Raw genomic sequence first — 26938 nt, forward strand, 5'->3', positions numbered from 1 at the left:
TACTCACACTATCAGAAGATGGGGTAGCTCTAAAAGTGAGTATTTTCAGCTGATACCAAAAACAGCTGTCTGCGGGGGTGTCAGGTGTCGGACCCCGGCCAATCAGACACTGTTGACCTATCCTAAGGATAGGCTATGAGTTGTTAAATAGTGGACAAACTCTTTAACCTCGTAGTCCAATTATAATAGATGAATACTGACTGATTGCTATGGCAAGCAGGATCACCTCTTTGAAAGATTTTCCCATACAAAATGGTATGGATTATAAAGCAGCACATGCAAAACTATAAAATATTTTTTGGTAGAAATATTAAATAAGATATTTTTAAAAAAATGTAACTCTACTTCCTTTTCTACAGTGCTAGTGCTGAATTCATGGAGCTTACAATGTGACAGAGCTAGACCACACAACCCCATGGATATAAGACCATGTCTATCATGTACAGTGCCACTAAAGGGTTAATCAGTAATTATAAATTACTTTAAACACCTGTCACGGGTGTGTCACGCTTGACAGACAGTCCTGTAGTGTCTGGCTGTAGATGGTAAAGTACCCCTTAGGCTGCTTTCACACATCCGGTTTTTCCTGTGCGGCACAATCCGGCTCTTTGCAGAAAAAACGCAACAGGTTTTTTTTGCCGCCGGTTGCGGGTTTTTTGCATAGACTTACATTGGCGCTGTATTGTGCCACATGCATTCCGTCCGGTTTTTGCCGCATGTGGCAGATTTAGCCGATGCGGCAACCGGATGGAACGTTGCCTGGCACGTTTTTTGTCCGGCAAAAAAACCGCATCGCACCGTATCCGGACGATGCGGCGTGATTTGCAATGCATGCCTATGGACGCCGCATGCGGTTTTTTCCACTGCGCATGCTCAGTAGCCTGCTGCAAGCGGCAAAAACCGGACGGAACGCATGTCAAAAACTTATGCAAAGGATGCGGTTTTGTCACCGCATCCGTTGCATAGGTTTTAGAGCCGGATTGGCTGGCTCTGCTAAAACCGGAGGTCTGAAAGCAACCTTAAATAGCTGACAGGTCCTGCAAAAAGGTTCAGATTTTTATCTAATGTCTATTGGCCAGTGTAAAAAGTGAATACTACAACAGGAGTCAAAGTGCTGCCAAAAAAAGCGCTGCAATAGACATAAAAAGATGGTTGGAGCAGTGTCATTGTGATATGAACATCTTTATTGAAGCAATAGGTTTTGGGATTGGACTGACACTTTCACCGTTTATGAAACCTCTCAGACTATTTCTCACAACAGCACCTGATTTGTCTGTCATCTTGTCATCACTTGAAGCATGTGTCGCGTACCATGAACCATGTGGTCTGCGGTACTTACCATTCTACCATGGCAGTGACAAAAAAGGAGAAAATAAATTAATTTGGAATAATAAAATGGAATTTGTGACACATAGTAAACTCAATTTACTTCTGTTTCCTGTGTGGTGTGATGTGGTGCACTCCGATTAGTCCAGAAAACATGGAAGCCAGTGGAGCAGTAAATAAAGCACATTTTATAGTTGTAAGTTTACATAGGTACATCCAGATGAATGATGCTTGCACAGGCTCAATTCCTATTCAGCAATCACAGTTATTTTCCAGGGTAGTCGTGTGTTTATACATGAGAGGCAATGATATCTTAGCTTCTCGTTCTGCTGGTATGCACAATTCTAACCACACAATTATCTACACCGTGTGCAGAATTATTAGGCAAATTGTATTTTAGAGTATGTTTTTTATTATTGATTAACAACTATGTTCTCAATCAACCCAAAAGACTCATAAATATCAAAGCTTAATATTTTTGGAAGTTGGGGTAGTTTTTTTTTAGATTTGGCTATCTTAGGAGGATATCTGTTTGTGCAGGTAACTATTACTGTGTATAATTATTAGGCAACTTATTAAAAACCAAATATATTCCCATCTCACTTGTTTATTTTCACCAGGTAAACCAATATAACTGCACAAAATTTAGAAATAAACATTTCTGACATGCAAAAACAAAACCCCAAAAAATAGTGACCAATATAGCCACCTTTCTTTATGAGGACACTCAATAGCCTACCATCCATAGATTCTGTCAGTTGCTTGATCTGTTTACAATCAACATTGCGTGCAGCAGCTACCACAGCCTCCCAGACACTGTTCCAAGAGGTGTACTGTTTTCCCTCCCTGTAGATCTCACATTTTATGATGGACCACAGGTTCTCTATGGGGTTCACATCAGGTGAACAAGGGGACCATGTCATTACTTTTTCATCTTTTAGACCTTTACTGGCCACGTTGTGGAGTAGTTGGATGCATGTGATGGAGCATTGTCCTGCATGAAAATCATGTTTTTCTTGAACGATACCGACTTGTTCCTGTACCACTGCTTGAAGAAGTTGTCTTCCAGAAACTGGCAGTAGGTCTGGGAGTTGAGCTTCACTCCATCCTCAACCCGAAAAGATCCCACAAGTTCATCTTTGATCATACCAGCCCATACCAGTACCCCACCTCCACCTTGCTGGTGTCTGAGTCGGAGTTGAGCTCTCTGCCCTTTACTGATCCAGCCTCTGGACCATCCATCTGGCCCATCAAAAGTCACTCTCATTTCATCAGTCCATAAAACCTTTGAAAAATCAGTTTTAAGATATTTCTTGGCCCAGTCTTGACGTTTTATCTTATGTTTCTTGTTCAAAGGTGGTAGTTTTTCAGCCTTCCTTACCTTGGCCATGTCCCTGAGTATGGCACTCCTTGTGCTTTTTGATACTCCAGTAACGTTGCAGCTCTGAAATATGGCCAAACTGGTGGCAAATGGCATCTTGGCAGCTTCACGCTTGATTTTCCTCAATTCATGGGCAGTTATTTTGCGCCTTTTTTGCACATCACGCTTCTTGCGACCCTGTTGGCTATTTGCCATGAAACACTTGATTGTACGCTGATCACACTTCAAAAGTTTGGCGATTTCAAGACTGCTGCATCTCTCTGCAAGACATCTCACAATTTTGGATTTCTGAGCCCGTCAAGTCTTTCTTCTGACCCATTTTGTCAAAGGAAAGGAAGTTGCCTAATAATTAAGCACACCTTATATAGGGTGTTGATGTCATTACACCACACCCCTCCTCATTACAGAGATGCACATCACCTGATTTACTTAATTGGTAGTTGGCTCTCAAGCCTATACAGCTTGAAATAGGAAAACCTGTATAAAAATTATCATGTGATCAAAATACTCATTTGCCTAATAATTCTGCACACAGTGTTTGGCTAAGCCTTTGGGTTCTGATATATATTTACAGGAGCTATGGCTGCTATCCTACTTTACCCTTCAGCTTCTCCAGATCATCTCACACTGAGACAAAATGTCTGCTCTCCTTCTTTGCTAAGCCCATAGATATGGTCATGTGGTATTATGATTTGACCTGTATCCATTGTGTCGTCCAGGGCTATGGGGTACTCGGTCCTGGGAGGTGTATTGCTGGGGAGATGTTACTTGGTGGCCGTTGCCTGGTTCCATGTCCTGGGGATGCTTTTTAAAAGGAGTATATTTACAGGGGAATTTAAGTGAAAGTTTATACGTGATGCCACTTGCGGTTTGCGGCTATGTGGATGGAGCCGCCGCTGCACAGTTCTCACTACTGGGGCTGGTGTTAGTGGCAGCCTGGATGTTAGGCCCTCTGCATGCAGGGCTGGGCCCCAGAGGATAGGTGATGTAGATGGGTGCAGAAAGAAGGTAGGCCACACAAGAGGTTGCAGTGTAACTGGTTCCTTTACTCACAGTCAAATGTTAACTGGTCACCCGGGAAAAGCTGGTCTTGACCACTGGTCCCCTTAGTCTCAGTGCTGGTTTAGTGACCTGGTGGCTTCTTCTCCCTGGTTAGTGGGTCCCCGTGGCTTGGATCTGCTTGGGGTCCCCTCCTGGTAGTCTTTCAACAGTAGTCCGTATGATGGTAGCGTGAACCCTGTGGGGTCGGAGTCTCTGGTCCTGTTCCCCGGTTCTCCCGTTGCTACTGTGTCCCGAATTTCAAGGTCAGTGAGGTCTTTGATGGCCCCCTCACTGAGCAGATTTTATCAGGTCTGCCTGGAGCGTTTACCTGACCTAGGATTCTGTACCCCGTCGGTGCTGTGGTTTGAGAGTACTCCACCGTACTCCACTGGCAACCAACCACCTTGGCCCTCAGGTCACCGTCACACTCCTGTCAGTGCTTCCACTCGCTCCCTCCATTATTAAGTTCAACCCTAGTCTGGCACCAGTCTATGGGGAAATTGGGGAAAAACAGGGATTGACTGGAATGTTTTTGTTGTTACCATCATTGGTCTTCTGGGTCCCTGGGGGTAAGCCTTGCATCCTGGTGGGGATGCAGTACCTTGTAGCTCCTTGATGGCTTCAGGGGCGCTACACCATATACACTGCCTGGCCAAAGAGTAACAATGTTTTGAACTTTTGACTTTCAGGCTCTATATCTCACCATCCACTACAGCTTTGAATATGAGACTACCTTTATTTTATAGACACCCATCTTTGCTATCTTATACATACATTTGACTAACAACTATTTAGCATATAATTATTTATGCATCATTATGGGCAGCATGGTGGCTCAGTGGTTAGCACTGTAGTGCTGGAGTGCTGGGTTCAACTCTCACCAAGGACAACATATGCAAGGAGTTTGTTCTCACTGTGTTTGCATGGGTTTCCTACCACATGCCAAAGACATACTGATAGTGAACTTATATTGTGAGCCACAATGGGGGATGATCACGTCTGTAAAGTGCGATGGAATTAACAGCGCTATACAAGTGAAAACATAAATATCACTACATTGTTTCTGTTTTGCTCCTGGTGGTAGAAAAATATTTTTCTTCCTGTATACTTTAAATTACAATCTGTTTTCGTACTCCCTAATAATACAGTATGTCTTAGTATTAGTTTCATTCACTGGTTCAAATCGAGGAGCAGCCATGATAAAGATTTCTCAAGAAAAGAGAAACAGCATCATCCAGTTCATTGATAGCGGTCTCTTGGCCAAGATAATTGTGGAACTGCATCATGTGAGTGCCATGATAGTTGGAAGAATACAAAATGAAGCCCTTCCATTCATCCAAAAGCCAAGAGGTAGACATCCAGGCAAAATATTGAAGTCAATAAGTCGGCTCATGACAAGATCAATCAGTTCTGATGTGACAAACACAGCGGTGTAGTTGGCTCCGATGCTTCATAATAGTGAGATCACAGACGTCCATGCAAGCACTGTATTATGCATGTTACACAAGTCTGAAATAGTGGGCCAAAAAAAGAAGAAGCCTCGACTTCAATATCATCATAAGAAGGGCTGGTTCGAGTTTGAAAAGAAGTATAAAAAGTGAACAGAAGAAGACTGTAAACAGGTGATTTGGAGCGATGAGACAAATGTCAATAGACTAGGCTATTGGGGGCAAGTGTAAGATACAAGGGAAAAAGGGGCTTACGGATTGAGAAATTTAAGTGACTGTCAAGTTTGGTGGAGGAAGCCTGTTGATATGTGATTGTTTACAGCCAAAGACATTGGATTCTTGACCAGGATTGATGGTGATCTCAGTGCTGATCTATGCATGAGTATCCTACTCAATGAGTTACTTCGTACAGTCGAGTACTATCTGTTTGAAAAGAACGACACAGTGTTCCAGCAGAACAACAACCCGAAGCATATGTCAAGCTTATAAGATCTAGGACATTCCTGACCATTGCGGGTTTTCATTTTATCTCTGGACTGAAAGTTTTCAAAGGACTTTGCAATAAAAGTATTTTTATGGAACCTTGATGCCGGATTATTCCCTCCCTTTACTTACATTGCTCAGCTGACATTGCTGCAATCCGCTGCACGGCTCCATGAATGGATGAATGAGCTGACTTTAAATCCTCCTTGTTTGATTTGTTAAAATTGGTGAAGAAATGGTTTAATAATAATGAAGTAGAGGTGATGGATTGTCTCCCACAGTCCCCAGACCCCAACCCAATCGAACACTTGTGGGTAGAGTTGAAAAAAAAGCTGTATACATACCCAAGTAAGTCAACCAGTATTCACCAACATTGGGAACATGTAGAAGAGACCTGGGAACAGATTTAGATCGAGACATGTTTGAATCTGATGGAGAGCATGCCCAGGAGGATTTATGCAGTGCTGAAAGCCAATGGTGGATTTACAAAATACTAACAAAATAATAAAAATATAAACTGAGACTTTTAGGAGCAAAAAAGTAATAATGCGGTGATATGATCAGAATCTGCATAACTAATCATATGCTAAAAAATTTCAAGTCAACTTTATGTATAAGATAGCCAAGATGATAGTTTATAAAATGAAGGTTATCTCATGCTCAAATCTGCAGTGGGTGATGCGGTATGGAGCCTGAGAGTCAAAAGTTCAAAATATTGTTTCCCTTTTGCATGTCAGGTTAGGTTGAGGAAAGGGACTAGGCTATATAGGCTATATGTGGGGGAGAGAGACTAGGCTGCATAGGCTATATGTGGGAGAGGGGGGACTTGGCTATTTATTCCATATGCTGGAGAGGGGGGCTTGGCTATATGTGGGAGAGGAGGGATTAGGAAATATATATGCTATATGTGAGGGGAGTGTGACTTTTTAAAAGAGAACAAAGCTTCATGAGAAGGAGGCTTAGGCCTGCGGAGCCAAAAAATTCAACATATCTACTCCACAAAAATGGTTTACATACAACAGAATTGTAAGCCAGTCCCTGATTGTCGTACATTCCCGTCATCTGTGCTGCCAGAAAAAAACGTGCATGTCTCCGTATGGTTTGCACAGACACACGGTCCGTCCTTATTTTTACAGGGATATTTGAGCAGTCCCATAGGTTATAATGGATTTGTGTGGTATCTGTGAGAAAATAAAACGGATAGCACACCTACTGGAAACACAACCGAAAATTATTGTAAAATAGATGCAAATTTATTTTTAGGATATTTCCCTAACTGTTGATTGGTGTGCATTTTATAAATGTGCTAGGTGGAAAACAATTAACTTTTACAAGCACCATGTTCCCTTCATCAGCTATTTCATTTGTATTACATAAGAAAAGTTTTCTGACATTTTAAAACAAATTATCGTAGCCAGCTGGGGGGGACTGGCAGATTAGGATAAAGGTGGTGAATATCCCAATCGCCAGTCGGGGTCCACCGTGCTCCAAGATGGTAAAGGAGCTGCTGGCAACCCGTAGGTCAGGCGGACAATACAGAGCTGGGTGGCTCTGAAATAATATGAGCCTGATCTAAGTTAGGCGTCACTTGGACCAGGACTACTGTGAACCCTGTTCATGCCACAGGGTTCACACACCCTTAGCAAGGAACCCCCTGTTAACACCACAAGGGTCTTGGGTTACACTATCCGTGTGCATAGGGGGCACACTGGGACAGAAGGCGCAGCAGCTGCAGCCCAGCTAACTCTACTGGGCTTCTACAACAGGACTGGAGTGATAGGAGGGGAAGCGCAGCGCCTGACACTAACGTGCCAAGCCACGAATCTTGGTGTGACAGGCACTGGACGTCTAACCCTACTTACAGCTTCCAGAACTAGTTGTTGAGGCCGCAATGTGGCTCAATCATGTGTGAGCATGTAAGGAGAACAAAGACTGCACACCATGGTGTGGTCTCCAAGCCCTTTTAACACCTAGGGTCTGCCCCAAACCTAGTATGAGCCACAATGGCGCCTCCAGTGGCCAATAGCGGAGTGCCACATCATCAGTGACATCACCAGCGGCCTATCCAAAACCCGCATTGTCACTGATGACACAATGGCAGCACCACCCCAAACACCCTACCAGTCATCGTCGGATGACCAATGATGGGGTGCCAGGTCATAGGGGCGGGCTTCCGCGAGCCGGTCTGGAGTGGCCACATCATAAGGACATCTGACGCTATCCAGCCTATGAGGGCCTGCCACTTCATGGACATGTCCAGTGAAGTTCTTACCGAACTTAGCCTCTGATGCACTAAGTGTCTGAGCATACTCAGTAGCCTGAACAACATACTTAGTTTCATAAATAAGACTTTGAGCCTGAGCATGCTCAGTAGACACAACAGAGGACCTGGACACAGAACAAAGTCCAAGTACCTGAGCAAAGAGGCTTTTCGCACAAAGTGTGGGAGCATGCTCAGTAGCCTGAACTGAGGACTTAGCCTCAGAAATGGTACTAACAGGCTGAGCATGCTCACTAGACGAAACATTGGACTTAGGCTCTGGCTGGGGCAAATCGGCCCACGCATGCGCCTTAGCCGCCTCTCCACACTTAGACGTGGAGGAAGAAGTAGCCAGCTAGACGACCCAAGGTATGGCCAAAAATGGTGGCCGGCGCCTGGGTGCAGCAGGAACGGCAGCAGGCTGCTCGCGCCTACGGCGGCATCAATTTGTAACACCAGCTCTATTAAACTGTGTTATAGTAGCATTTCTGTGAAATCAGCTAACTCTTCGCTGTGCATATGCATTATTGAGCTTTGAGAACCTATAATACAGTGATAGGTTCAGTACCAGTTTTTATAGATACTAACCAGTGCATATAGGGAACTTTGCACAAGACCTAGGGACCAATTCATTACCCATGGTCTTGCATATGCCTGCCTTAAATGAGTTGTACCAAGAACAAAGTACATTTTAATATACAGATCTTGGTGTAAAAATGAGTTCCACAATTGGATGTGTTGAAAAAGATGTTCACATGCTGAGATAATCTTATAAATGTGCCCCTGCTATGTACAGTATAATAGCTGTGTCTGACAATATGGAGACAAGGTCTGAACTACCACGTCTCCTAGGCACAGGAGGATGCAAAAGAGAGCATACAAATAGCACAGCACAAGATCACAGCTGATTTTTTTTCTGTGAGGTAATATATTGTTTTTAAACAGATAGGAAATGCTTTACCTCACAGAAAGAATCAGCTATGATCCCATGCTATTCTGTCTGTATATTCCTTTGCTTCCTTCCCTGGCCAGGAGATGTGGTAAGTTGAGATCAAGTTGCTATACAATCAGACATGGTCCTTACATTGTACAGTTGTGCTCAAAAGTTTACATACCCCGGCAGATTTTTTTTGTTTCTTGGCCTTTTTTCAGAGAATATGAATGATAACACACAATCTTTTTTTCCACTCATGGTCAGTGGTTAGGTGAAGCCATTTATTGTCAAACTACTGTGTTTTCTCTTTTTAAATCATAATGACAAGCAAAAACATCCAAATGACCCTGATCAAAAGTTCATATACCCCAGTTCTTAATACCGTGTATTGCCCCCTCTAACATCAATGACAGCTTGAAGTCTTTTGTGGTAGTTGTTGATGAGGCTCTTTATTTTCTCAGATGGTAAAGCTGTCCATTCTTCTTGGCAAAGCCTCCAGTTCCTTTAAATTCCTAGGCTTTTTTCATGAACTGCATGCTTGAGTTCTCCCCAGAGTGACTCAATGATATTGAGGTCAGGAGACTGAGATGGCGATTCCAGAACCTTCACTGTGTTCTGCTGTAATCAAACACAGGACGACTTGGCCTTGTATTGTGGATCGTTGTCATGTTGGAACGTCCAAGTACGTCCCATGCGCTGCTTGCTGGGCTGATGAGAGCAAATTTGCCTCCAGTATTTGCTGATAACAAGCTGCATTCATCTTTCCTTCATCTTTGACCAAGTTTCCTGTGCCTTTGTAGCTCACACATCCACACATCATCAGCAATCCACCACTGTGCTTTAAAGTAAGAATGGTGTTCTTTTTATCATAGGCCTTGTTGACACCTCTCTAAATGTAACGTTTTTGGTTGTGGCCAAAATGTTCGATTTTGGTCTCATCACTCCAAATTACCTTGTTCCAGAAGTTTGACGGCTTGTCTCTGTGCTGTTTGGCGTATTGTGGGCGACATACTTTGTGGCATATGCACAGTAATGGCTTTCTTCTGGCGACTCAACCATGCAGCCCATTTTTCTTCAAGGGCCTCCTTATTGTGCATCTTGAAACAGCCACACCGCTAGTTTTCAATGAGTCCTGTGTTTCAGCTGATGGTATTTGTGGGTTTTTCTTTGCATCCCGAACAATTTTCCTGGCAGTTGTGGCTGAAATTTTTATTGGTCTACCTGATCATGGTTTGGTTTTTACAGAGCCCCTGATTTACCATTTGTTAATTACAGTTTGAACACTGCTGACTGGCATTATCAATTCCTTGGATATATTTTTGTATCCCTTTTCTATTTTACACAGTTCAACTATCTTTTCCCGTAGATCCATTGACAATTCTTTTGCTTTCCCCATCACTCACAATCCCGATACTTCAGTGGCTGGATGAAAGATGCAAGAGTCTGTCTGGATCCCAGAAATTCACTCAGATTTTATGCACACACACTGATTACAAGCAAACAGGTCACATGTGAGGATGTTATCTTTATTAGCCATTCATACCCATTTGTTTCAACTTCTGTGCATGTTATCAGGCCAAAATCACCAGGGTATGTGAACTTTTGATCAGGGTCATTTGGATATTTTTGGTTGTCATTATGATTTAAAAAGAGAAAACACAGTGGTTTGACAATAAATGGCTTCACCCAGCCACTAACCATGAGTGGAAAAAAAAGATTTTATGTTATTCATATTTTCTGAAAAAAGGCCAAGAAAGCAAAAAATCTGTATGTAAACTTTTGTGCACTGCTGTATATAGCAGGTTCACATTCATAAGATTGTCTCAGCACAGGCACATTTATTTTTAACATATCCAATTGTAAAACTTATTTTTATTCCAAGATCTATTGATTAAAATGTACTTTGTTCAAGGAACAATCCTTTAATGAATGGGTCTGCTGGAGTATGATATGTCTACGTCATTGAAACGCATATGCCAATTAATGTAATAGGTGCATCTTTTAACAGGTGTGTCTCCACAAAAAAATGTACTCCAGTCAGAGACTGGAATACATTTCTAAAGAAAGTTATGCCACTAAGTTATGAACTCTTCATGAATTTGATGGGTGGGTGTAGGCATGACTCCAGTCCTCTGCTCATACTAGTTCTTCTATATTTCCATATTGGCATAGCTGGCTGGGACTGGTGTGAAAATGATGGTATAAACAATAGGGCCCTAATTGTTTTGAAGATGCTCTAACCCAGTTATCCAGCTATGGTTTGGCCCTATCAGTGTTTGAGATGGGTATTCATTGTTTACTCATTTTTTCTGCTTCTAACATGTTAACTTCTATTTTATTTCCTGGTGCTTATGTATTCCCAGCATATCCCACACTAGTATCCAGATGTTATCAACACTAGCCCCATCTATCACTGTGCCTATTGGGGCTCACAAATGTAATTAATCACAGGCACACAATAAGGCTAATTTTTTAAATAGTTTTTGTACCATTGAATGAAATTTGGAGTATCAGCCTTGAATAATCTAGTGCAAACACAGGATTTGAACCCCAGATCTAGTATGCCGCCCCCGTGTCAGCAGCCGGGCTGCTCGGATCCGGATCCACGGTGGCTCGAGGGGCGTCTGGACCCGGGGGTCGTGCGGCCACTCAAATGAATGGGGTATTTACAGGGGATTGTATTTAGAGTTCGTGACGCCACCCGTGGTATGTGGTAATATGGAGTACCACCGCTGCAGTTGGCAGTACCCGGGGACGATGGAGTGGGGCAGCCGGATGTTAGAACCCTCACGGGTAGTGGGAATGCCCCGGGACTCGGTGATGGTGTTCGGGGAGTGTCGTGGGGAGCGAAGGGGTTCACTTTCGTACTCACTCAGTCCAAAAAGCTGACACCGACAACTGTATAAACCAAAGTTCTGGACACCGCTGACACTGAGGGAAGCTAGTTTTGGTCCTGTCCCCGATGGTGATCTGTCACCTTCCTCCTGGCACTAAGTTCACTTGGCTCTTGGTCCCGGTAGTATAGAACTAGTCGGGTATGGCTAACTGTGGGAGCTTGCTCTCAGGGTTCACGCTTGGGGTTTTCTGGACCGTTTTGGTGGAAAATCCTATCCCTCTTGTTGCGCTAGTACCCCGCTTTTGGAGCGGGTGGACAGCGGATCTTGAAGGCTCCGTTCTCGTTGGGTAAATTATCAGGTTACCTGAAGCTACTCCCTCACCTAGGGTCCACATACCCCGTCATGCCCTTGTTCCAGCCCGGGGATGGTACAAGGCCACCGGCTGTCCTCCTCGACAGTTCCGTGCCCCTTGTCATGATCCACTGCGACCGGGTGTCCAGCTCCTACTAGGCCCAGACCACCGTCTGCTACCTAGTTGTTTCCAAGGAGCCCGGCTCCTGACCTCCTCTCTCCTTCACTTCCTACGCTTCACTGACCTACTCCTGACCTTCCATTAACCAACCCACCAAGTGGGTGACCCTATTCCACTCAGGCTGTCCACTGGTGTGTCTGGTGGGTGTGGTGCAGAGTGTACTTAGGATTTTATTAGCTGTTGTAGGCAACACCATATACTTGGGGACCCTGAACCAAGGAGGAGGTGGATATTACACGGGAGGGCAGATTGTGCAATACCCTGTGATGACCTGATAGTCCAGGGGCATCAAACTAGTACTGCCAGACAACAATACTTACCGTCTTCATGCAATGCAATCTGAAGATTCTCATCACCACTTAAGCAATGAGCATGCACTTACCCATCCACATCTTTACTAAAATATTAGTCAGAAAAGACCACTTGTTCCATATCTCATGGTCCAGTTCCAATACGTAGGTGTCCATTATAGCCACTTTGAGGGATGGACAAGGATCAATACAGGCATGCTAACTAATCTATAGCCACACAGTTCCAGAACACAGCATGCTATATTGAACTATGTGTTATACCTTTCTATCATATCACCATTAACTTTCCAGCATTTTGCACTATATTAGCTCTTCTGTGCTATAAGCCCACAAACATGGGATGGATTTTGTGGTCCATGCACATCGCTGAGCCATTGATGCCCATGACTCTTTCAACTTTTCAATGGTTGTCTTTTTTGGAACACTTTTAGCAGATACCAACACCAAATACAGAGAACACTCCGCAATGCTAGGCATTTTGGAGATGCTCTGAGCTAGTGTGATCATCAGCCTGTTTACAATGCATGATTAGGGGGAAACAAGCATTAGATGGAATGTTCTTACAAATCATACAGTGTAAGTAGACCCTTAGTCAGCTCGGCATCATAATATGGTCCTGCGAAAGTTATTTGGATATTTTCAATTGCCCATTATTAATGTTGGAACAATTGACTTCAAGAAGTAACTGTTCATTTGGATTCTATCATATATCCATGATTTACTGATGGGCGCTGACCTGGTTGAGTCCTGACCTCTGTGGCAGCCACATCAGTGCAGTCTCTACTTCTGTAGCAGGCATCATGGGCACCTCACAAAAGTGCCCCAACGACATGACATTGCTGGGCCTTGTAATTGCCAGAAGTGCCAGATTATGGATGGCAACCATAGATTGCCCTAATCCAGTTGTCATAGTGATAGGAGACACCGCAAATTGTATTGCTCTACTTTAGACACCTAAAACTTAAGAATTACATTTTATAATCAAAAATGGATAGAAACAAAGGTTGTCCATTAGGAAAAACCCGTATCAACTGCTTTTCCTGATGGTGTCCATTAGATTCGTAAAAATCCAAAAAGACGATGATGGAATGGAATATGATATATATAAACTGTAATTAGAATTCCAATTCTAATTACAGTGTTCTATGCGTATAGCACAATATACTTGACTCTCTTTATCATGACTGGTGGACTGTAAACCTCTTTGTTTGTTGTTTTTTTGTTTGTATGCATTCTCAATATGTTGTGAATCTTGAAAGTTATTTTTTTTCTGTACGCCTGATTCAGCTGTGTGCGTGTGTTATTTTGCATATCCCCATGATTTACCTAAAAGAGTTAGGAATTCTATAGTTCTCCAGCTAGGGCCCATAACAACATGCTGGCACTTCAGCAACAGAGTGCCCATCGGAGTTGGAGTGCTAAAGATTAATGCTGTCCTACTTGTCCTTTTTTAACCATAAACAGTTTGCCATATGTGAGCTTCTGCAGCTTCTCAGCCCCCATCCAACCCCACTTTATGTTGTCCTCTCGCCATTTATATTCCTCTCGCCCCTAGGACAGATAGAAGTGAATACTTTCTATGTACAAGGCTGTAGAACGTGTCTGCGCTATATAAGTACGATACATTACTGTATATATATTGGGTTGCTTCATTCTCTCCTTTTCCTACATTCCCTTGTCTGTAATATTTCTATATCTGTTTATAGTATCTCAATTCAGGGTGTTATCGTGTCAGCCCATTATTAATGTGGCTGGTTCAATGTTCCAGCCCCTCTGTTTTCCTCTTTTTCCTTCATTACTTTATGACTCTGGCTATTCATCTTTCCGCCCTCCTTCTTTTACTTGTTTAGAATATCATTCTTATTTAGATATTCCAACATGTGGTACAAGTTAGTCCCTCAGAGGTTTGGCAGGCGAGCGTTGCTGTGGCGACGGAGATTTCGGCTGGCGTAGTTTGGGTTGGGGGGGTGTAATTAGGTACACATGTCCCTGAACTTCTGGATAACTTTATGGAGCTGAGGGGGAGGGATCCCATGAGCCATGAAGTGTCTGTGAGGAAAGATTTCTGCGTGCTATAAAGGTCAATGAACATTCAACGTCAGCTTAAAGGGAACCAACCGCCTCCTCTCCTCTACAGTTCACTTTACAGCTCACCCTTCATTTATCTTAAACTGCTTTGAAGAACCAAAACCCACTAACACTTGTGCTCTCTGATATTTCCTCTCACACACAGGGCTTCTACTGTGCTTCAGATTCATATGTATATATACACATTATATATATATATATATATATATATATATATATATATATATATACAGTGCAGACCAAAAGTTTGGACATGCCTCATTCAAAGAGTTTTCTTTATTTTCATGACTCTGCAAATTGTAGATTTACATTGAAGGCATCAAAACTATGAATTAACACATGTGGGATGAAATACTTAACGAAAAAGTGTGAAACAACTGATAATATCTCTTCTATTCTAGGTTCTTCAAAGTAGCCACCTTTTGCTTTGATTACTGCTTTGCACACTCTTGGAATTTTCTTGATGAGCTTCAAGAGGTAGTCACCGGAAATGGTCTTCCAACAGTCTTGAAGGAGTTCCCAGAGATGCTTAGCACTTGTTGGCCCTTTTGCCTTCACTCAGCGGTCCAGCTCACCCCAAACCATCTGGATTGGGTTCAGGTCTGGTGACTGTGGAGCCCAGGTCATCTGGCGTAGCACCCTATCACTCTCCTTCTTAGTCAAATAGCCCTTACACAGCAAGGAGGTGTGTTTGGGGTCATTGTCCTGTTGAAAAGTAATTGATGCTCCAACTAAACGCAAACCAGATGGAATAGCATGCCGCTGCAAGATGCTGTGGTAGCCATGCTGGTTCAGTATGCCTTCAATTTTGAATAAATCCATAACAGTGTCACCAGCAAAGCCCCCCCACACCATGACACCTCTTCCTCCATGCTTCACGGTGGGAACCAGGCATGTAGAGTCCATCCGTTCACCTTTTCTGCTTCGCACAAAGACACGGTGGTTGGATCCAAAGATCTCAAATTTGGACTCATCAGACCAAAGTACAGATTTCCACTGGTCTAATGTCCATTCCTTGTGTTCTTTAGCCCAAATAAGTCTCTTCTGCCTGTTGCCTGTCCTTAGCAGTGGTTTCGTAGCAGCTATTTTACCATGAAGGCCTGCTGCACAAAGTCTCCTCTTAACAGTTGTTCTAGAGATGTGTCTGCTGCTAGAACTTTGTGTGGCATTGACCTGGTCTCTAATCTGAGCTGCTGTTAACCTGCAATTTCTGAGGCTGGTGACTCGAAGAAACTTATCCTCCGCAGCAGAGGTGACTCTTGTTCTTCGTTTCCTGGGGCGGTCCTCATGTGAGACAGTTTCTTTGTAACATTTGATGGTTTTTGCCACTGCACTTTCAGAACTTTCCCAATTTTTCGGACTGACTGACTTTCATTTCTTAAAGTAATGATGACCACTCGTTTTTCTTTACTTAGCTGCTTTTTTCTTGCCATAAGACAAATTCTAACAGTCTATTCAGTAGGACTATCAGCTGTGTATCCACCAGACCTCTGCACATCACAACTGATGGTCCCAACCCCATTTATAAGGCAAGAAATCCCACTTATTAAAACTGACAGGACACACCTGTGAAGTGAAAAACATTTCCGGTGACTACCACTTGAAGCTCATTAAGAGAATGCCAAGAGTGTGCAAAGCATTAATCAAAGCAAAAGGTTTGCAAAACTTTGAAGAACCTAGCATATAAGACATATTTTCAGTTGTTTCACTCTTTTTTGTTAAGTATTTCATTCCACATGTGTTAATTCATAGTTTTGATGCCTTCAATGTGAGTCTACAATTTTCAGAGTCATGAAAATAAAGAAAACTCTTTGAATGAGAAGGTGTATCCAACCTTTTGGTCTGTACTGTATATATATATATATATATATATATATATATATATACAGTATACTTTAAATAATTTTCACAATAACAATTTAGGATGCAAATGCCATCAAATTCATAGGTAAATAATATATAGAGTTTCCTTCTGCAGGCTAAGTAGATTCTACCTCTATCTTGTTTTCAATCTATTCCTGATTTTCAAAAACTGTATGAAAGATTTAGGTAGTTGCAAAAACAAAGCCAGCCGTTGTCTGTTCCATTGTCTAAATTGGCCATCCCCAATACATATTAAAATTGCTTAAAATTGTATAATATAGCCATTCAAACCGTAATTGAGCCTTTAACGTTCCTTGAGTTCCCAGCTTCTGGAACATCTGAATGCTGTGAACTCTTACCAGAGTTCACAGCCTCCAGGTGTCCCAATAGCTGGCAACCCCAGGAACCTTAAAGGCACCTTTAACGGCTCCTTTAAGGTTTTCAGGCCTCACAGCTATCGGACTGCTGTGCCACCGTGTCTCGCAATCTGTCAGTCTAGCAATCCAGCAGTCAGGTCATCGGAGTTCAAACATGGGTGCTCCCCTACTGCTGTCTGTGAACTCCGTTGAATCCACTACCAGATTGCTGAAATGTTGGATTGCAGGACATGGTCACACAGCAGTCCTGAGTTCACTAAGGGCAGCAGGGAAGCCCTGAAGTATGAACTCCGGTGACCTGACTGCCAGATTGCCGGACTACTGTGCCACTATGTCCAGCAATCTGGCAGCGGGTTCATGGTTAGTCACATTTGGTACTGTGAAAAGCTGGCTGTGAACTCTTGTGACCTGACTGATGTCACTGCTTCTCACAGCTGGGTCCCCCACTGCTCTCAGTGAGTCCCAGGAGTTGTATTGATTGTTCACATTTTCCATCACTGCAGCTTATAGATGTAGGTGAGACGAGATCGTCGTGGGGCATCATGTGGAATATGTCAGACCTGCAGGGGTGTTTTCGGGGTTAATATATTGGCTAAAGAGAGTGGTTTTTTTATTATTATTTAAAATAAAGGATTTTTGTGTTTTTTTTCTTTTTACTCACAGGGTTGGTAATGGTCATAGACACACAACCCAGGGCTTGATGGCAGCTGTGATTTTTGACAAATCACAGCTGACATAAACCCAATATATTACCCTTATTGTCGCTGCACCAGGGCAATCAGGATGAGGCGGGTAAAGCACCACAATTAGCACATCTAATGGATGTACCAATTGTGGGGCAGCTGTGGGCTGCTATTTTTTAGGCTTGGTAGGGTCCAATAACCATGGATCTTCCCAGCCTAAGAATAACAGTTCTCAGCTGTCCTCTTTACCTGTGCTGGTTAATACAAATAGCCAGGGAACAGCACATCATTTTTTTTTTCACTGCGCCTACCAATCACAGTAGTGCCAGTAGCAAAGATGGCTACAGCATTACTGTGATTGGCAGGAAACCTCTGCATGTTTAGTGGCTGAAAATGAGATGCCAAATCTGGGGAGGGGATTTGAAATTCAAGAGGCAAGGAGCAAAATACTCGACGAGTAACGAATATCCTGAATAACTTAATTTTCATGAAAGTAATGAATAGTGCCGAATATATTCGCTCATCACTATCACCAATTACATCCCAAACTTATAATGAATGGCATAGCTAAAACCTTTATAAAAATGTATCTTATGTATGTACCACTTTTTTGTATTATGACTATTAAATCATAGCATTATCCACCCCAGGATATATATCCTCTGTCACCTCCTTTCCCTAAAGGAAGCTGTTCAAACATTCTCTTTCCTGTCTCTTATGATTTTATTTATTTTTCTTGCCTGTCTCACAGTACAGAGAATTAATATTGGGATGAGATATTAAGGATCTAAATGTGAAGGGATAGTTTTATCTCCCTGTAATGAGAATCATGAATAGCATGAGACCTGTCAAAGTCCTATGCTCCCATGAAATGGAGCTAAGTCGACTATTTTTGGTTTCTTGGGATATCACGTGCAGATAAATTGTTGATAATAGTTTTTACATATCAGAACACAGAGCTCATTGTCCTAATATATAATTAGCTATGGTTTATATTTCATGCACTCAAAAATAAAAGGGACAGGCATAATGAGTGTTGCATGCCATTACCAAATAATCATAAAAGCAGTAAGTATAATTATTTAATGCTAAGGCATTAAATAAACAACATGTAAAGTTTAATAGCCAATAGGGAGTAATAAAAAGCTGAAAAGCTACGGAAGTGAAATATTATCATATTTAATTTTTCGTATCTTTATCATACCACTACAGATCTGGAATCAGATGACCCTACACTATGCAATGATGTGACCCCGGACACTCTGAATCTTAATCCATCTAATACTTGTGGTGCTGGAGGAGCAGGAGGGGGCATTGGATGCATTAGTAGGGCAGGCATGCACTCACCACCCCCCAGACGATCCTCAGATCATGACATAAATGGAACATTCATCAGCCAGCCATCTCGGTTCATTCCACTTGGTGGATCACACTTCTTAGAGTGTCCCAGTATACGTATAACAAGTGATTCGCCCTCAAATAGCGATGGAGAACAAGAAGAGCAAAGTAGAATAGACATTTGGGATGAGAGACCACATCGTGATCAACTTTTCTTACCTCCAGATCCATATGTGTATAGAGACTCTTTTCTTAGCCCCAGTCCAGCAAGTAGCCATTCTTCATGGAGCATCCTTTCTTCGGAAGCATCATCTTGTGATTCTCTAGGACAGATGTGCGAAGAGGTGGAAAGAGAGCTTAATGAAGCAGCATCTCGATTCACACTGGCTTCTCCTCTTGGATCCCCGAGAGGTTCACCAAAACCCTGGGGTGTCCATAATGATGAATTTTGGCCCAGTGGTGCTTCAGGCACTTCAGCTTCATCTCGAGAAGAACTATTGTCACCATATCCTCAAGGCCAAATTTCAAGGCCTACATCACCATGTGGCAAAAGAAGATACTCAAATTCTAATGACGATATTATCCATCATACCAGCTCTCCTTCCCCTTCCCCATCACGAAGGGGAAGCCTGGGAGATGAAAATCTGTCTTCTGAAGCAGAGGCTTCTCCTAAGACCTCAGAACACAACCAACAAACAATATCATCACCACAAGAAAGAGGGGATAACATTCCACAAAAAACCAGAAGAACTTCAGCAGAACAAACAGTTGCCCCTGTCAGGCCCGAGGAACCTTCGAGTCCTGTAAAGACTTTTTCCACTGGAGCATCTGTATGTGTAAGTGACGAGAACAATGTGATGTTCCCTCAAACCAGGAAAGAAAATGTAGGAATGGATTATTTGGCTGTACCTTCAGCATTGGCTTGGTCTAAAGCAAGAGTTGGAGGACAAAGTCCAATTTTTAGGTAAAGCTTAAAATTATGTCATTGAGTTTATATGAAAGAATAGTCTTTGTATTAAATCTGATCATTTTGAAAATGTTTCAAAACAAATTTACAAATTAAATGACGTTACTAATTTAATCACATTCAAAATATTTTTTAAAAATTACAATAGTTATGTCATTTGTGTTCAGGTCATCCTCTTTACCACCACTAGACTGGCCACTGCCCTGCCAATATGAAGGTTTAGAACTGAGAATAGAGGTACAACCGAGGACTCATCATCGAGCTCATTACGAAACAGAAGGAAGCCGGGGTGCAGTGAAGGCCTCACCTGGCGGACATCCAATTGTCAAGGTAATATTGAAACACTACAGCCACATTTCTATACTATATCATATACTAAAGTATCACCAAGGTCCATCTTGAAGCACGTTCTTTTAAAGTAGTAACTCCGTTCCATATGTTATTAGTTATCGGTTATTGTTATGCTATTAGGTCATATCGACATTATACTGTAAGGTGTATCACGAACTATAGACCATGAGTCATGTTAGAGATGTACACTATGTTTGTATGATTTCCTGGCTTACATTGCCCATACTTGGATTTTGAATGAGATACCACATTTCACCTGGAACAGCCACTGCAGAGAAAATCCAGTCACACCCTGGAGGGTTCCTTCATCTGGACCTGCAAGGATCCAATGATCATCAAGCCAGGTTTAAGATCAGGTAGATACATTGTTAAATGTGTTACCCATGGTGTTTATTTTTCCAGTCCACTTGTCATATTTTGTATTCAATTTTGCCAGGGGCCTTAATATTGGCATCTGAGAAAGCTGATAAACTGGCAATACAAATGGGGACTTATACAGCTACAAGGATGTTACATCAGTACGGTAGATCCAGGATTCACAATTAGTGAGCTCTTTTGCTTTGCTTACTTTCACTGTTGTTTGAGAATATAATAATAATGATATTTATTCATTTATAAAGCGCTGTTAATTCCACAGCGCTTTACATACAATAGCAACACTGTCCTCATTGGGGCTCACAATCGAGGCTCCCTGTGAGTATGTTTTTAGAGTGTGGGAGGAAACCGGAGTACCCGGAGGAAACCCACACAAACACGGGGAGAACCTACAAACTCCTTGCAGATGGTGTCTTTAGTGGGATAGAATGGTTTATTACTTGGTGTTACTTAATTTGCAATTTACTTATGTCGCGGGCGGGGAGGACGCCGCCGCAGCTGCGTTCTCGCTAACGCTCGGGTCCGGCGCTGCTGTGGCTGCTGCTGCTCGGTGGCTCGAGCGGTGGGCCAGATCCGGGGACTCGAGCGGCGCTCCTCGCCTGTGAGTGAAAAGGGTGGTTAGTTTGGGGGATTTAGTCCGTGACGCCACCCACGGGTCGTGGTGAAGATGGGCACCACCGCTGCTGGTGACGGGGATCCCAGGAGCGATGGTAGGGAGCAGCTGGGATGTTGTTTTCCCCCTCCGTGGGTAGGGGTCAGTGGTCCCGGGGCCCGATGATGTGACGGGGAGGCAGGGTTGGTGAGGTGCAGGGTTGCAGGGACAGCGCGGCGCAGTGCCGGATGGCACGGGTGTACTCACTCAGTAAGAAATGTACAAAGTCCTCGGTAAACCAAACGGCTGGATGGATGGGTCCCGCAGCTGGCTGCCGTGTCTCTCCCCGGACAGGTGATGGAGGCTGTCTTTCCCTGCACCTTGATGTTCCCGTTTGAATACTATGGATCCCTAACGGTAGTCCGCTCCCCGGTGTATGGGTACCGGAGGAGCCCGTTTGCCCGCAGGCGCTGGCCCTTGGGTCTCTAGCCTTAGGCGGTAGCTGTATAACCTCACGGTGCGGGCGGTTGCCTTCAATCAGGACTTTTGCTGTTAGGAAACCCCTGGGGTTCCGGTCACATTCGGATTTGACTATTGTCGGCGGCTCCAAGCCTGGTCGGGGTCTGATGGCCCTGCCTGTGTGTGCTGGCTTCACTTCGCTCCCCGGTCGGTACCGGCGGGCCAACGCCCGACCCCGGTCCTACGGTTCCGCGTTGCTTCACCACTCCTGCAGACAGCCACCACTGTCTGCCAACCTTGCTGTCAGTGCCTGGGCCACAAACCCAGACACTCCAGTGTTTACTCCTCTCACTTCCACCTCCTGGACTAAACTGTTCTTTTTCCCGCCTCCAGGCCTGTGAACTCCTCAGTGGGTGGGGCCAACTGCTTGGCTCCGCCCCACCTGGTCATCAAACACTGGAGGGAGGCAACAAGGGTTTTGTGTTTGGCTGGTGTCCTTGTCTATTGGGGGTGGGGGTGTTTGTGTATTATCTGTGACGACCTGGCTAGTCCAGGGCGCCACACTTACATGAGGTAAGGTTGATATGGTCATATAGTGGATATCTCTTTGTGTTATAACATTGTTCTTATGTTGTGTTGTTAGTAGGGATGATCAAATACCTCAAATATTCGGCTTCGCGAATATTTGTCGACTAGGTTGCCGCTATTCGACTATTCGCGAATATTCGATGTGCAATGTAAGTCTATGGGAAACCAGAATAACAACTATTCGTAACTATTCGGGCTTCCCATAGACTTACATTGCGCATCGAATATTTGCATAGCGGCGACCTATTCGTCGGATATTCGCGAAACCGAATATTTGAGGTATTCGATCATCCCCAGTTGTTAGGCCATATTATGGTCAGAACCAGAAGGTAAATGACATGATACCTGTGTATTTTGTCTTATTGGTTGTTGTAATTTTTCAGATAAAATGTTATCTTTTTCTAGACGTGAATGTTTCTTAGTTTTTGTTTTGAAGGTGCATTATACTCCCTTTATAAATCTGGCCCATAATGTGGTGCCCATCTAATTCTTAGTTTCCACCAGCCTAAATATGTTAAAATATCCTCCCTTCCTCCTGTTTTTTAAATGAGTATGTTCAAAATAATTAGGGTATGCTTTAAACTGCATCTATATGTGAATATATTGCTGTGTATTATATGACCATCAGAAGAAATCTCTATAGTTATGTGTTTCCTACGTATTGTGCAATGCTGCAGTGTCATGCTTGACTGCTCGTGAAATATTGAAACCATTTCCTTCCATCTTCTTGTTTGTAGTGCAGATACAGTATAAAAGGGAGACAAGCAGAAAAACATTACAGCTGAAAGCAGGCAACGTTCTTTTTAATCAAAGTGTGTGTACTCTTGAGTAGAGATGAGCGAACCGGTCCCGGTTCGGCTCGAGGCGGTTCGCCGAACGGGGGGTCTGGCTCGAGTTCGGCTCGTCGAACGTTCGACGAACCGAACTCGAGCCCATAGGAAACAATGGCAGGCAATCACAAACACAGTAAAACACCTAGAAAACACCCTCAAAGGTGTCCAAAAGGTGACAAACAACTCACAACACAACACAAACACATGGGAAAGTGACAAGGACATGTACTCATGCGAAAACAAAACAGCTGGACAAGGAAAAAGAGGAGGACACACAGATATAGGCATGGCACGCCCTTCTAAAGTCATGTAAAACACCGCAAGGTGACTCCAAGCGGAGTCTCCCTTTTTTCCAAAAATTGGGCCCCACACACCCACCCCTTCAGTGGCAGCAGTTGTGCCCCAGTTGTACACTTCACAGCTAGATTTGCATCAAGCACATTCAAAAATACGCCATTCTTATCCGTCCCCAGGATGACACCGGGGTAGGTAGCAAAGTCTTTCCTGATCCCAGCTCTGTTCATCTTGGCTTCTTTTAAAAACACAGCAAGCAAGGGTTACTCCAAGCGGAGTCTCCCTTTTTTCCAAAAATTGGGCCACACAGACACCCACCCCATCAGTGGCAGCACTTGGGCCCTAGTTGCAAACAGGATGTTTTGATTTGCATCAAGCACATTCAAAAATACGCTATTCTTAGCCGTCCCCAGGATGACACTGGGGTAGGTAGCAAAGTCTTTGCTGACCCATGACTTGTTCATCTTGGCTTCTTTTAAAAACAATGTAAGCAAGGGTTACTCCAAGCGGAGTCTCCCCTTTTTTCCAAAAATTGGGCCCCACACACACCCACCCATTCAGTGGCAGCAGTTGTGCCCCAGTTGTACACTTCACAGCTAGATTTGCATCAAGCACATTCAAAAATACGCCATTCTTATCCGTCCCCAGGATGACACCGGGGTAGGTAGCAAAGTCTTTCCTGATCCCAGCTCTGTTCATCTTGGCTTCTTTTAAAAACACAGCAAGCAAGGGTTACTCCAAGCGGAGTCTCCCTTTTTTCCAAAAATTGGGCCACACAGACACCCACCACATCAGTGGCAGCACTTGGGCCCTAGTTGCAAACAGGATGTTTTGATTTGCATCAAGCACATTCAAAAATACGCTATTCTTAGCCGTCCCCAGGATGACACCGGGGTAGGTAGCAAAGTCTTTCCTGATCCCAGCTCTGTTCATCTTGGCTTCTTTTAAAAACACAGCAAGCAAGGGTTACTCCAAGCGGAGTCTCCCTTTTTTCCAAAAATTGGGCCACACAGACACCCACCCCATCAGTGGCAGCACTTGGGCCCTAGTTGCAAACAGGATGTTTTGATTTGCATCAAGCACATTCAAAAATACGCTATTCTTAGCCGTCCCCAGGATGACACTGGGGTAGGTAGCAAAGTCTTTGCTGACCCATGACTTGTTCATCTTGGCTTCTTTTAAAAACAATGTAAGCAAGGGTTACTCCAAGCGGAGTCTCCCCTTTTTTCCAAAAATTGGGCCCCACACACACCCACCCATTCAGTGGCAGCAGTTGTGCCCCAGTTGTACACTTCACAGCTAGATTTGCATCAAGCACATTCAAAAATACGCCATTCTTATCCGTCCCCAGGATGACACCGGGGTAGGTAGCAAAGTCTTTCCTGATCCCAGCTCTGTTCATCTTGGCTTCTTTTAAAAACACAGCAAGCAAGGGTTACTCCAAGCGGAGTCTCCCTTTTTTCCAAAAATTGGGCCACACAGACACCCACCACATCAGTGGCAGCACTTGGGCCCTAGTTGCAAACAGGATGTTTTGATTTGCATCAAGCACATTCAAAAATACGCTATTCTTAGCCGTCCCCAGGATGACACCGGGGTAGGTAGCAAAGTCTTTCCTGATCCCAGCTCTGTTCATCTTGGCTTCTTTTAAAAACACAGCAAGCAAGGGTTACTCCAAGCGGAGTCTCCCTTTTTTCCAAAAATTGGGCCACACAGACACCCACCCCATCAGTGGCAGCACTTGGGCCCTAGTTGCAAACAGGATGTTTTGATTTGCATCAAGCACATTCAAAAATACGCTATTCTTAGCCGTCCCCAGGATGACACTGGGGTAGGTAGCAAAGTCTTTGCTGACCCATGACTTGTTCATCTTGGCTTCTTTTAAAAACAATGTAAGCAAGGGTTACTCCAAGCGGAGTCTCCCCTTTTTTCCAAAAATTGGGCCCCACACACACCCACCCATTCAGTGGCAGCAGTTGTGCCCCAGTTGTACACTTCACAGCTAGATTTGCATCAAGCACATTCAAAAATACGCCATTCTTATCCGTCCCCAGGATGACACCGGGGTAGGTAGCAAAGTCTTTCCTGATCCCAGCTCTGTTCATCTTGGCTTCTTTTAAAAACACAGCAAGCAAGGGTTACTCCAAGCGGAGTCTCCCTTTTTTCCAAAAATTGGGCCACACAGACACCCACCCCATCAGTGGCAGCACTTGGGCCCTAGTTGCAAACAGGATGTTTTGATTTGCATCAAGCACATTCAAAAATACGCTATTCTTAGCCGTCCCCAGGATGACACCGGGGTAGGTAGCAAAGTCTTTCCTGATCCCAGCTCTGTTCATCTTGGCTTCTTTTAAAAACACAGCAAGCAAGGGTTACTCCAAGCGGAGTCTCCCTTTTTTCCAAAAATTGGGCCACACAGACACCCACCCCATCAGTGGCAGCACTTGGGCCCTAGTTGCAAACAGGATGTTTTGATTTGCATCAAGCACATTCCAAATCCACAAGCATTTACTCTCCCCAGGATGACACAGGGGTAGTAAATTCCTTGTGGATCCATGACTTGTTCATTTTGATGAACGTCAGTCTGTCCACATTGTCACTGGACAGACGCGTGCGCTTATCTGTCAGCACACACCCAGCAGCACTGAATACACGTTCAGAGACAACGCTGGCAGCTGGACACGACAAAATCTCCAAGGCGTAACTGGAGAGCTCTGGCCATTTTTCTATGTTTGAAGCCCAAAAGGAGCAAGGCTCCAGTTGCACAGTCATGGCATCGATGTTCATTTGGAGATACTCCTGTATCATCCTCTCCAGCCGTTGAGTATGTGTCAGACTTGTTGTCTCTGGTGGCCTTGCAAAAGAGGGTCTAAAAAAATTATGAAAAGATTCCATAAAATTGCTGTTACCGGCACCAGAAAAGGTCCTACTGGTACGGGTAGACTGTTGAAGATGACGAGACCGTCCCATGTTTGTCAAGTTACAACTGGGAGATTCACTCCCTGCACCTGCACGGTTGTTTGGTGGAAAAGCCGAGCTAAGATCTAGTAACAGCTTCTGCTGATACTCCTGCATACGTGCGTCCCTTTCTATGGCTGGAATTATGTCACAAAATTTGGACTTGTACCGGGGATCTAATAGTGTGGCAATCCAGTAGTCATCATCACTTCTAATTTTGACAATACGACTGTCATGTTGGAGGTAGTGCAACAAAAAGGCACTCATGTGTCTTGCGCAGCCATGCGGACCAAGTCCATGCTGTGTTTGTGGCATAGAGGTGCTACCCGTTCTTTCTTCCTCTGACATCTGACCCCAACCTCTTTCAACTGAAATTTGACCAAGGTCTCCCTCATCCGCTGAGTCTTCCATGTCCATGGACAGTTCGTCCTCCATTTCTTCATGTTCTCCTGCACCTTGCTCAACATTTCGCCTGCTACTATGCGCCCTTGTCGATCCCTGTCCCCCATGGTCCCATGCCTGCTGCGTTGGTGATGATGAACGTCTGGACCTTCGTGATGTTGTTGTCCCTTGCGCATATGAATCCTCCTGTAGTTCCTCCCCTTCATGTTGTCCCACC

General features: G+C 43.9%; 1 protein-coding gene across 1 annotated transcript in view; it reads left to right on the forward strand.

The window, feature by feature from the left end:
• NFATC4 (nuclear factor of activated T cells 4) overlaps positions 1–26938 on the forward strand; it is a 164074-nt gene that overhangs the window by 3893 nt on the left and 133243 nt on the right. The window contains exons 2-3 of the mRNA XM_075341305.1: positions 18777–19866; positions 20037–20199. Of these exons, the coding sequence (XP_075197420.1) occupies positions 18777–19866; positions 20037–20199 (1253 nt within the window). The remainder of the gene's footprint in view (positions 1–18776; positions 19867–20036; positions 20200–26938) is intronic.

This window comes from Anomaloglossus baeobatrachus, chromosome 1, assembly GCF_048569485.1.
Source record: "Anomaloglossus baeobatrachus isolate aAnoBae1 chromosome 1, aAnoBae1.hap1, whole genome shotgun sequence".
In the NCBI taxonomy this organism is placed as follows: domain Eukaryota; kingdom Metazoa; phylum Chordata; class Amphibia; order Anura; family Aromobatidae; genus Anomaloglossus; species Anomaloglossus baeobatrachus.